Source organism: Ranitomeya imitator, chromosome 8, assembly GCF_032444005.1.
Source record: "Ranitomeya imitator isolate aRanImi1 chromosome 8, aRanImi1.pri, whole genome shotgun sequence".
NCBI classification, from domain to species: domain Eukaryota; kingdom Metazoa; phylum Chordata; class Amphibia; order Anura; family Dendrobatidae; genus Ranitomeya; species Ranitomeya imitator.
Genome location: NC_091289.1, coordinates 118,197,163 through 118,209,988, shown reverse-complemented (window position 1 = coordinate 118,209,988; position 12,826 = coordinate 118,197,163). Strand labels below are relative to the sequence as shown.

General features: G+C 45.0%; 1 protein-coding gene across 2 annotated transcripts in view; it reads right to left on the bottom strand.

The window, feature by feature from the left end:
• LOC138647923 (complement factor H-related protein 4-like) overlaps nt 1-12,826 on the bottom strand; it is an 804,152-nt gene that overhangs the window by 646,663 nt on the left and 144,663 nt on the right. For both annotated transcript variants that reach the window (XM_069737286.1, XM_069737287.1), the window contains exon 3: nt 12,405-12,581. In XM_069737286.1, the coding sequence (XP_069593387.1) occupies nt 12,405-12,581 (177 nt within the window). The remainder of the gene's footprint in view (nt 1-12,404; nt 12,582-12,826) is intronic.

Genomic DNA, 12,826 nt, shown 5'->3' with positions numbered 1-12,826 from the left:
CCATTAAAGTCAGTGCTGTTCAGCAACGAGCGGACTTCTCTGGGACTAAGTCCTTATTTGCGCACACTGAGCATGCCCAGGGCAAGATCTCCCGTTGGAGATCGAGGGTCATATGCTCAGGCTCTGCAGCGCATTCCATTGGTCCTCTTGGCAGGTCTTGGAAGGGCAAAGTTTCTGTGGCCACTTCCTGTCCTGCAACTATATAAACTGCGCATGACCGCACGGCCATGCGCTAGTGTACAATTATTATGTGTGTGTGTAGATGGATGTATGTCGATGGATGAAAGCTCCTAAGTATCCCTCCCTAGAGTTGTTGACTGCTCGCGGATGATGGTAGCTCTCTAGCACCCGACCATCCATCTGTATGTTACACACATCACAGCGTCCTATAGCTGTGCCTGCCAGTACGGCGCCGTGCGCTTGCCTTGCGCTTTCCATACCCAAGCCTGGGTGGTTAGTGGCGTCCGTCAGTGCGGCATCGCACGCACTCTTGTGCTCATTTATTACTAATAAGGTTCATTACACACCCAGTTGTGGTGTTGTGCCAGCAAGGGTCTAATCAGACTTCAATCCCTTTCGGGGTTAAGTTCGCTGACTACTTGCTCGCGCTCTATGTGCGGTACCGCGGTCCTGTGACTTAACAGGATCGCTTTCTACACATTGGGTGAGGTTGGGTGAGGTTTAACCCACGTGTTTATACTTTTAGTACCGCCATATAGTCTGTCATTCACTAGCAGCGGGTTTCGCCTGCACGGTGGACCCCGGACTGCGAACGCATCTATATCATCTTACTTGGTGCGTTCCGCCAGTCCTAACATTACACTAGCGCCAGGGTCTGGCTAGTGATGACAGACAAACAGCAATCCTTCCGGTATATCCAGCAGCTGGAGGGTAGGTTGGCGGCTCTCGAGAGCGCAACCTCAGCTGTGGATGTGACCGCAGTTGCTGTACAGGCTGCCAGCATGGCTGCAGCAACTTTGTCCATTGCCACCCCTGTTCCGACATTTTCTCGCCTCCCGCTGCCAGAAAATTTTTCTGGTGATAGCAAATTTTGTAGAAGATTTGTGAGTCAGTGCTCTATTCATCTTGAGCTCCTGGCTGCACGCTTCCCCACAGAGCGGGCTAAGGTGGGATTTATTGTATCTCTATTGTCGGACAGGGCGTTGGAATGGGCTACGCCGCTGTGGGAGCGTGGCGATCATGTGGTGCAGAGTGCTCCGCTGTTTTTGAGCACTCTGAAACAGGTCTTTTTAGGACCTCAAGTCACCCATGATACTGCGCTCCAACTGCTGGCATTAACTCAGGGTGAGTCCTTGGTCAGTCATTTTGCCGTCCAATTCCGCACTTTAGCATCTGAGCTGGAATGGTCGGATAAAGCTCTTATCCCCATATTTTGGAGGGGCTTGGCTGACCACGTAAAGGACGCTCTGGCCACTAGGGAGATTCCTACCACACTGGAGGAGTTAATAACAGTCTCCTCTCGAATTGATCTCCGTTTTAACGAGCGGAGGTTAGAGCGAGCCCAGTGTAGGCAGAGGTTTCGGCTGGCTCCTACTTTCGCCAAACCTCTGGAATCTCCGGTCCTGGTTCCTGAGTCACATGAGGCCAGAGAAGGGTCACAAGCGGGATCTAAGTCGCGGACCGCTTGTGCACTCAGGGTCTGTCATGTTTGCCAGCAGTCAGGACATCTTGCCACCAGATGTCCTCAGCGGTCGAGGAAACGTCAGTGTCTAGTGGTCGTAGGTGGAGGTACACTAGACACGGCGACGTTTGCCTCTAAATTGTCCTTTAGGCTATGTGCACACGTCAGGTTTTTTTCCTGACAAAATCCGAAGAAATCTGCCAGAAAATCGCGTTTTTTTCCGCGCGTTTTTCTCGCGTTTTTTGCGCGTTTTTTGCGCGGATTTTTTGCGGATTTTTTGCGTTTTTTTTTTTCCTGAATGCATGAAATCCGCAGAAAATCCGCAAAAAGAATGAGCATGGCCATTCTTTTTGCGGATTGCGTTTTTTTTGCGGTAAAAAACGCATACATCTGCACAAAAAATGCGGAATGCATTCTAAATGATAGGATGCATAATTTGAGCGTTTTTTATGCGGATTTATAGCGTTTTTATCGGGAAAATCCGCAAAAAAAACGCGAAAAATCCGGACGTGTGCACATACCCTCAAGGGGACAATTACTATAGGCTCATTCTCCCACTCAGTAGAGCTCTGCATGGATTCTGGGGCGGAGGGCAATTTTATGTATTCTGCCTTCGCCCAACGTCACGCAATACCCCTGGTTATGCTAGCTCAGCCTGTAACGGTACGAGTGGTGAATGGGTCAACACTGCCCTCACAGATAACACACCAGACCATCCCTTTTACTCTGTCCATGTCGCCATCTCATCAGGAGATTATTTCTCTGCTCGTCATTCCAGAAGGAATTGATGAGATCCTGTTGGGAATACCTTGGCTACGGTACCACTCTCCTCATATCGAGTGGTCCTCAGGCAGAATTCTGGGATGGGGTGAATCTTGTGGGGGTAGGTGTCAGAGGGAGTGCGTTCAGGTTGCTACAACAGAGGTACCCGCAGATCTATCCACTCTCCCCAAGCAGTATTGGTCTTATGCAGACGTGTTCTCCAAAAAGGCGGCGGAGATCCTTCCGCCCCATCGCCCCTATGACTGTCCTATTGACCTCTTGCCTGGTGCTGAGCATCCCCGGGGTAGAGTCAATCCACTATCTCTCCCGGAGACGGAGGCAATGTCACAGTACAGCCAGGAAAATCTGGCAAGAGGGTTCATCAGGAAGTCAGTGTCACCTGCTGGGGCAGGATTCTTCTTCGTGCAGAAGAAGAATGGGGAATTGCGTCCATGCATAGACTACAGGGGTCTTAACGCCATCACCGTTAAGAATAAGTACCCTTTGCCTCTGATATCCGAGCTATTCGATAGGCTTCGGGGAGCAAGGGTATTTACTAAATTAGATCTGCGGAGTGCTTACAACCTGATTCGCATCCGTGAGGGGGAAGAATGGAAGACGGCTTTTAACACCAGGGATGGGTACTATGAATATCTGGTGATGCCCTTCGGGCTCTGTAATGCCCCAGCCGTTTTCCAAGACTTTGTGAACGATATCTTCCGGGATATGCTTTCCACCTCGGTCGTAGTCTATCTTGATGATATTCTCATCTACTCTCCAGATATTGACTCCCACCGGAGAGATGTTAGCAAAGTCTTCGACCTCCTACGGGCAAACTCTCTCTATGCCAAGTTGGAGAAGTGTATGTTTGAGCAGGAGTCCTTACCTTTCCTAGGCTACATCATCTCAGCCCAGGGATTGGCTATGGATCCTGCCAAACTACAGGCTGTGATGGACTGGCAGGAACCCCATTCTCTTAAAGCGGTGCAGCGCTTTATGGGATTCATCAATTATTATCGCCAGTTCATTCCACACTTCTCAACTTTGGTAGCTCCCTTGGTTGCCCTCACCAAAAAGGGGGCGAATCCCAAATTGTGGTCTGAGGAGGTCTCCAAGGCCTTTATCTCTATAAAGTCACACTTCGCTAGCGCTCCCATTCTACATCGCCCCGATGTTGATAAGCCATTTATCTATAATTATCTATAATCTATATTTATCTATAATTTGTAAAGCGCTGCGGAATATGTTGGCGCTATATAAATAAAAATTATTATTATTATTATTATTTATCATGGAGGTGGATGCCTCTTCTGTTGGTGCTGGAGCAGTCCTCTTCGAAAAGGATGCTCAAGGTCGGAAGCATCCATGCTTCTTTTTCTCTAAGACCTTCGCACCAGCAGAGAGGAATTATTCCATCGGGGACAGGGAGTTGCTAGCCATGAAGTTGGCTTTCTCGGAGTGGAGACATCTCTTGGAGGGAGCACGTTTTCCCTTCCAAGTCTTCACAGACCATAAAAATTTGGTGTACCTGCAGACAGCTCAGCGGTTGAATTCTCGCCAGGCCAGATGGTATTTGTTCTTCTCCCGGTTTCATTTCACCCTCCATTTCCTTTCTGTGGAGAAGAACATTCAGGCCGACGCTCTCTCTCGCTCCGTTGTGTCATCTGCGGAGGAGGAGGAGGAGCCCCGGCTTATTGTCCCCACCGAGAGCTTGAGAACTGTGGCTCCGGTTTCGCTGGAGTCTGTGCCCCCGGGCAAGACTTTTGTTCCATCCAGTTTGCGACCGGAGGTTCTTTCTTGGGCGCACTCGTCCAGGGTGGGTGGACATTTTGGTACTAAAAGGACATCTGAGCTAATGGAGAGGACATACTGGTGGCCGCATATGGCCTGTGATGTCGCGGAGTATGTTCGGGCGTGTGTCTCTTGCACCAGGAACAAGACTCCTCGGCAAAGGCCAGCTGGTTTGCTTTATCCTCTGCCTGTGGCGGACAGGCCCTGGGAGATGGTCGGGATGGACTTTGTGGTGGGCTTGCCCAAGTCTCGTAACTGCACCATTATCTGGGTGATCACCGACCATTTTTCCAAAATGGTGCATTTGGTGCCTCTTCCACGGCTACCATCTGCACGGGCGTTGGCTGTCTTGTTTATCCCCAGTTTGCGTCTCGATTCTGGAGAGAGCTTTGTCGTCTACTCAGTATTGAGTTAATCTCTCTTCGGCATATCATCCAGAGACGAATGGGTTGGTTGAAAGGGCCAACCGGACCTTGGTCACATATCTGCGACATTTTGTTTCTGCCAGGCAGGATGACTGGGCATCCTTGCTAACATGGGCAGAGTTTGCACTTAACAATGCCGTAGCCGACTCCACCGGTCAGACTCCATTCCTCTTAAATTACGGCCAGCATCCGCGTGTTCCTGTGCCCATGCCTGTGTCTTCCGCTGACTCCAGGGTGGCAGACTGGGCTGTGGAGGCACGGGACATTTGGGATCGCACGCAGGATGCCATTCAGGCCTCCAAGGAGAGAATGAGGTCCTCCGCCGATGTTCATCGGCGCCCCGCTCCGACCTTTGCCCCTGGCGACTTGGTGTGGCTTTCCGCCCGTAACATCAAGCTGCGAGTTGAGTCCACTAAGTTTGCTCCTCGCTACTTGGGTCCCTTCAAGGTTCTCGAACAGGTTAATCCCGTGGTCTACCATCTGGCTCTTCCTCCACGCTTGGGTATCACCGACACCTTTCACGTATCCCTCTTGAAACCCGTATACATGTCCCAGTTTTCCGATTCATCTGCCGGGACATCGGGTTCGTCTACGGACGATTATGAGGTGAACGCTATTTTGGGGTGCAAGGTGGTACGCGGCAAAAAGTTCTATCTGGTGGATTGGAAGGGTTATGGCCCAGAGGACAGGTCATGGGAACCTGCTGAAAACGTTCGGGCCCCGCAGCTCATTGCTGCCTTCGAGCGTAGCGAGGCCCAAGGAGGGGGGGGCCCTAGGAGGGGGGGTAATGTTAGGTCTCGAGTTCCCACTTCTGCACAGGGGGAATCTCGGGCCGTCTCCGCTGCGGTCTCCCATTCCTATCCAGCCGCAGTGGAGTCTGCTCAGCAGGGACATCGGTCCCAGCGTCTTGCTCGGTCTCGCTCTGTACAGTGAGTTACTGCTGCTTCTTCAGCTCCTGCCATTAAAGTCAGTGCTGTTCAGCAACGAGCGGACTTCTCTGGGACTAAGTCCTTATTTGCGCACACTGAGCATGCCCAGGGCAAGATCTCCTGTTGGAGATCGAGGGTCATGCGCTCAGGCTCTGCAGCGCATTCCATTGGTCCTCTTGGCAGGTCTTGGAAGGGCAAAGTTTCTGTGGCCACTTCCTGTCCTGCAACTATATAAACTGCGCATGACCGCACGGCCATGCGCTAGTGTACAATTATTATGTGTGTGTGTAGATGTATGTATGTCGATGGATGAAAGCTCCTAAGTATCCCTCCCTAGAGTTGTTGACTGCTCGCGGATGATGGTAGCTCTCTAGCGCCTGACTATCCATCTGTATGTTACACATATCAAAGCGTCCTATAGCTGTGCCTGCCAGTACGGCGCCGTGCGCTTGCCTTGCGCTTTCCATACCCAAGCCTGGGTGGTTAGTGGCGTCCGTCAGTGCGGCATCGCACGCACTCTTGTGCTCATTTATTACTAATAAGGTTCATTACACACCCAGTTGCGGTGTTGTGCCAGCAAGGGTCTAATCGGACTTCAATCCCTTTCGGGGTTAAGTTCGCTGACTACTTGCTCGCGCTCTATGTGCGGTACCACGGTCCTGTGACTTAACAGGATCGCTTTCTACACATTGGGTGAGGTTGGGTGAGGTTTAACCCACGTGTTTATACTTTTAGTACCGCCATATAGTCTGTCATTCACTAGCAGCGGGTTTTGTCTGCACGGTGGACCCCAGACTGCGAACGCATCTATATCATCTTACTTGGTGCGTTCCGCCAGTCCTAACAGTGGGTTCTAGTGCCTAATGGGGTGCATATGACTGACTGTGCAGCAGGGCTCGCCTTGCTGCCAATGTGTAAAACAAAGGAGTACGGAGTACAAAATGAATATTGCGAAGTGGATTTTCAAGGGCCCATCCAGTATGTGGGTTCCAAGGCCTAATGGGGTGCATATGAATATGCAGCAGGGCTGGCCGTGCTGCCAAGGTATAAAACAAAGGAGAACGGAGTACAAAATGCATATTGTGAAGTGGATTTTCTTGGGCCCATCCACTATGTGGGTTCCAAGGCCTAACGGGATGCATATGACTGACTATGCTGCAGGGCTGGCCTTGCTGCCAATGTGTAAAACAAAGGAGTATGGAGTACAAAATGCATATTGTGAAGTGGATTTTCCTGGGCCCATCCAGTATAGGGGTTCAAAGGCTTATTGGGGTGCATATGAATTGGTAGCAGGGCAGGCCTTGAATTTAATGCAACACTTTTTCAGGAGTCCCCCCTGGACATCTTATGACAGGGGTATTGTGGTGCGTCGTAATTCTTGGCAGCCCATCCACTCACAGCATAGGCTACCACAGCTTAGGAGACCCACTGTTTCATAATGGCCCTTTAAGAAGATTAATGTAGCCTGATGCACCAGTAAAAATAGGCTCTGTGACTTTAAGAGTCCCTCCTTCGTAAATGAAACAAGATGGGTCTGCTTATGTGTCACACATCATATGGCCAGCTAGATGTATTAAATGTCACAATGACATTTCCCAGTGAATGCATTTGTAGTGGTTGAAAGCAATGTTAAAGTTGAAAAACGCTTCAAAAACGCAGGGTCTGAACTAAGCCTAGGTGGGGGAGGAAATTTTCGGTCTGGGGTTAAATATTTGGCCTTACAGGCAAGTCATAAACCTGCAAAGGATGTACCTTGACATATTTCCAAGCAAAACCCATTTTGGTTTTGTTTTAATGTGTTTTGTGTGGCATTGTGAAAAATGCCATGAATCTCGGAAAAAAATTGATTAAAGCTGTGAACTAGGAGTCAGGAATGCTTCCAGGGGCGATCCCCATGATTTTCCTGTGTCATTTGAGCAGTGTTTCCATCATTTTCAGATGTTTTTAGACCTTAAAAGGACCTCCGGGGGGATTGCGGTAAATATACTTGGGTCTCCCATAGACTTACATTGGGCTCGTTGCAACGGCTGAGTACCCGAGTATTCCAATCTGCTCGACCCGAGCAACGAGAACCCGAGCATTTTAGTGCTCGCTTATCACTACACACAAGCAATCAGCCAAGGGCCATGCATGAGGTATCAGGTTCTGGCCCAGCATTTATAGCTTGGAACTGAAATTTCAATCAAGATGAGGTGGGTGAGGGACCAGTGTGAGCCTGCTGTGCTGGGAACCCTGATACCTCATGGAACATCTTATACTTGAATTTTGGTCAGCCACACTCAGGTGGCTCAAATATCAGCTTGGTATGCCACAAATGTTATACAAATTTAAGGATAGTAACACAGCTAATTGACTGAAAGTAATTGCTGGCCTGCTTGTCTGGGATCCCTACAATGAACTGTGTTAGGGTTGGCAGACTGCACTGAATAAAATTAAATAATAAAGTGCAATCACAACCCGGGGTCCACCGTGCAGAGATGTAAAACTGCTGCTGGTATAAATAATGACGGATAAAAAAAATAGCGAATACACTGCGTTAAAACCACACAGAGTGAATGGGAAGCAGAGAAACAAGCTCAGAAAATATAAGTACCAAACTAGCTAACCACTGAGAGGCACAGAAAATATAAGTACCAAGTTCAGCTAGCCACCGAACGGCACTGAAAAATTAGAAGTGTGCAATACCCTGTTAAACCTGCAGGGAAAAGCTCGTGGGTTGAGCTTGCCCCGCAACTGACCCGTGCTAACACACACAAAAGCATACAGACAGAGCGGATACACAAAAACAGTAAGAGAAGTACAAAACTCTGTAAAACGTCCGATAAGAAATTGGATTGAATTCAGACCAATGTTAATCTATGATTGCGTGCCCATCTGTATTTTTATTTCCAGCTCAGATTGGATCACGATCTGCCTAGAAAAAAATTGCAGCATGCTGCAAATGTAATCAGAAAACAGATCGCATCCCGCAATAGAAGTCAGTGGATGAGATAAAAAAAATCGCACAGCACTCGCACAACAGTCACACCATGCGAGTGCTGTGCTATTTTTACGCACCGCTGTCCTTTGGAAAGCCGGCATTTCATATGCCGCTAATGTAAAAACACACTGACAGGTTAGAATAGAAAAGATACATTACCTATATACATTATATCTATATCTATATCTACAGTATATATATATATATATATACTCAACAAAGTCCATAATGGTATAATAGCCATAGGACAAAAAGTGTAAAGGCAAAAAATGAAGTTTAAAAAATAACATCTTTATTATACAATTTAAAACAAAAAAGGGACCAAAACAATTAACAGGGCTAAAAGAAACCTCCGTGGGGAAGGACCAACTATATAGTGGACGCACCCAATGCACTGTAATGTATCTGGCAGTAAATATCAAAAATGTAAATATGCAAATGCCACGATAAATATAAATATATAACTGCAAGTGATAAAAAAAACAAATGTATGGGACAGCGAACATAGAATCTCCACAGCCTATAGCCGGTATAAAGATATGAAACTGCCTGTCTATCTGTGCACTTTATAGCCAAAAGGTATAATACTGATAAGTCACATCAGATTGATGCCCAGAAAATATAAATATACAAACGAAAAACTGCTGTATGAATACAAGAAAACATACTAACTACAGTGAGTTGAATGGACATAAAACAAACCAGTACAATGTAGGCTGATAAGTATGATGCAAAAAACTGTATAGCAAGTAGCCGGGTAAAAGTGCTGATGCCGCAGTGGAAGATGTCAATATAACAGCATGGCTAGATGCATCAGTAAAGACAGATATAATAGACAAGGCGGTACACATAACCGGAATACCGGCGATATATATATATATATATATATATATATATATATATGTCAGTGGCACACACACGTACTGTATATATATACAGTACAGACCAAAAGTTTGGACAGACCTTCTCATTTAAAGATTTTTCTGTATTTTCATGACTAAGAAAATTGTACATTCACACTGAAGGCATCAATACTATGAATTAGCACGTGGAATTATATACTTAAGAAAAAAGTGTGAAACAACTGAAAATTTGTCTTATATTCTAGGTCAGTGTTTCTCAACTCCAGTCTTCAAGACCCACTAACAGGTAATGTTTTCAGGATTTCCTTAGTATTTCATAGGTGATAGAATTAATGCTTGAGCAGGTGATGAAATTATCACCTGTGCAATATTAAGGATATCCTGAAAACTTGACCTATTGGGGGGTCTTGAGGACTGGAGTTGAGAAACACTGTTCTAGGTTCTTCAAAGTAGCCACCTTTTGCTTTGATTACTGCTTTGCACACTCTTGGAATTCTCTTGATGAGCTTCAAGGAGGGTAGTAACCGGAAATGGTCTTCCAACAGTCTTAAAGGAGTTCCCAGAGATACTTAGCACTTGTTGGCCCTTTTGCCTTCACTCTGCGTTCCAGCTCACCCCAAACCATCTTGATTGGGTTCAGGTCTGGTGACTGTGGAGGCCAGGTCATCTGGTGTAGCACCCCATCACTCTCATTCTTGGTCAAATAGCCCTTACACAGCCTGGAGGTGTGTTTGGGGTCATTGTCCTGTTGAAAAATAAATGATGGTCCAAGTAAATGCAAACCGGATGGAATAGCATGCCACTGCAAGATGCTGTGGTAGCCATGCTGGTTCAGTATGCCTTCCATTTTGAATAAATCCCCAACAGTGTCACCAGCAAAGCACCCCCACACCATCATACCTCCTCCTCCATGCTTCACGGTGGGAACCAGGCATGTAGAGTCCATCCATTCACCTTTTCTGCATCACACAAAGACACGGTGGTTGGAACCAAAGATCTCAAATTTGAACTCATCAGACCAAAGCACAGATTTCCACTGGTCTAATGTCAATTCCTTGTGTTCTTTAGCCTAAACAAGTCTCTTCTGCTTGTTGCCTGTCCTTAGCAGTGGTTTCCTATCAGCTATTCTACCATGAAGGCCTGCTGCACAAAGTCTCCTCTTAACAGTTGTTGTAGCGCTGTGTCTGCTGCAAGAACTCTGTGTGGCATTGACCTGGTCTCTAATCTGAGCTGCTGTTAACCTGCGATTTCTGAGGCTGGTGACTCGGAGACACTTATCCTCAGAAGCAGAGGTGACTCTTGGTTTTCCTTTCCTGGGGCGGTCCTCATGTGAGGCAGTTTCTTTGTAGCGCTTGATGGTTTTTGCAACTGCACTTGGGGACACTTTCAAAGTTTTCCCAATTTTTCGGACTGACTGACCTTCATTTCTTAAAGTAATGATGGCCACTCATTTTTCTTTACTTAGCTGCTTTTTATTTTTGCTATAATACAAATTCTAAGTCTATTCAGTAGGACTATCAGCTGTGTATCCACCAGACTTTTGCACAACACAACTGATGGTCCCAACCCCATTTATAAGGCAAGAAATGCCACTTATTAAACCTGACAGGGCACACCTGTGAAGTGAAAACCATTGCCAGTGACTACCTCTTGAAGCTCATCAAGAGAATGCCAAGAGTGTGCAAAGCAGTGATCAAAGCAAAAGATGGCTACTTTGAAGAATCTAGAGTATAAGACATATTTTCAGTTGTTTCACACTTTTTTGTTAAGTATATAATTCCACATGTGTTAATTCATAGTTTTGATGCCTTCAGTGTAAATGTACAATTTTCATAGTCATGAAAATACAGAAAAATCTTTGAATGAGAAGGTGTGTCCAAACTTTTGGTCTGTACCGTTTATATACGTATTCTATGTGTATATATCTATTCTATCTATTCTAACCTATTCTAGACTGTAAGCACCAGATCATTTGCTGGCTTTTAGTCTATCTATCTAATATATATATATATTTATATATATATATATATATATATATATATATATATATATAAGTGTGTGTGTGTTGAGGAATATTTCCTTTAAAATGACATGTAAATAATTTCTCTATGTAAATGCTCATGTTAAAATCGCATTGCAGTCTGATAGCAATCGCATTGCATTCAAATGTAAATCGGATGCTAGGTGTGTTAAATCGGATTGTAGTCGCACAAATGCATGACACTCGCATGACAATTGCATTGCACTGGTCCGACTCTCCTGCGTCAAAATCAGACGGATTTTAAAATCGCTACTGTGTCTCTAGTCTAATACGGACTTCAGAGCTTACCGTCAGCACATAATCAGAGGACGTCTACCAAGTATCGTAAAGAAGTGTAATTTTGAAGGCATCATGATATTCCAATTTGCCAAACATAGAGACACAAATGAAAGTGCAAAACAAACTAAATTGTTGATATTAATAATATTAATAACATGATAAATGTACTTTATAGGGATTTTTATGATTTGAGTGAAATGTTTATTTTTTTAAGATTTAAATTATTTTTACTGTTTCCCCTTATTATTGTAATGTGAATTAGCTCTAGAGGTTCTCTCATACCTGTCCATATCAGTAATTGAGTTTCCACTAATACAACATAACACCCCCCCACTTCCCCTTGATATGTTTTGCCTATGGAGTTAACAGATTGATACATCTACAGTATATTAGGTATAGTTGTTGGAGAATACTGGATTGTGCATAGTGGAATGATCTCCCCTTTAATTTCTTTGCCTTCCTCTTTACTGTTTTCAAATTCTCCCACCATGATGTCATGATGAATCGATGAAAGCTGCTTTACTAGTAGAAACTACTGCCTACTTTTTTGGCTAAGCCATTTTAATTTACTGTTAATATATTGATAAAAAAAGGTTTGATTATAGTTAGCATTTGTTCAGTGTTTAGTTATGTAATAATGTTAGGAAACAGATATTTACACTGTAGACACAATGCTTTACAAATGTACTTACTAACACAGTTTGGAGCAGGATCCCATCCATTTATTGTGCATTTACGGGGTTTATTAGGCTCTGGCTGGAGAACATAACCATAATCACAATTCACAACAATTTCGTCTCCATGTCTGTACACAGCTTTCCTTGCTTCCACACTTCCTTTTTGCACTTGAGGAGGGTTGCAAGTTATTTCTATTAAAAATTGTAGATAAACAAATTAAATAAAACACTGAGTCAATGATGCAACATAAATATATATTACTATGGTTGCTTTTGTGCTTAGCAGGTAAATTTTAAGCAAAACTACAAGGGTAATATTACAAAGAAGAATGAGGCAATAAGAGACTATTTTTTTTTTAAGAATATGTATAAAACTAAATATCCATTTACTTTTTAATTATGTATTGATATTATACTTTTATTAACCTGTATGAAAA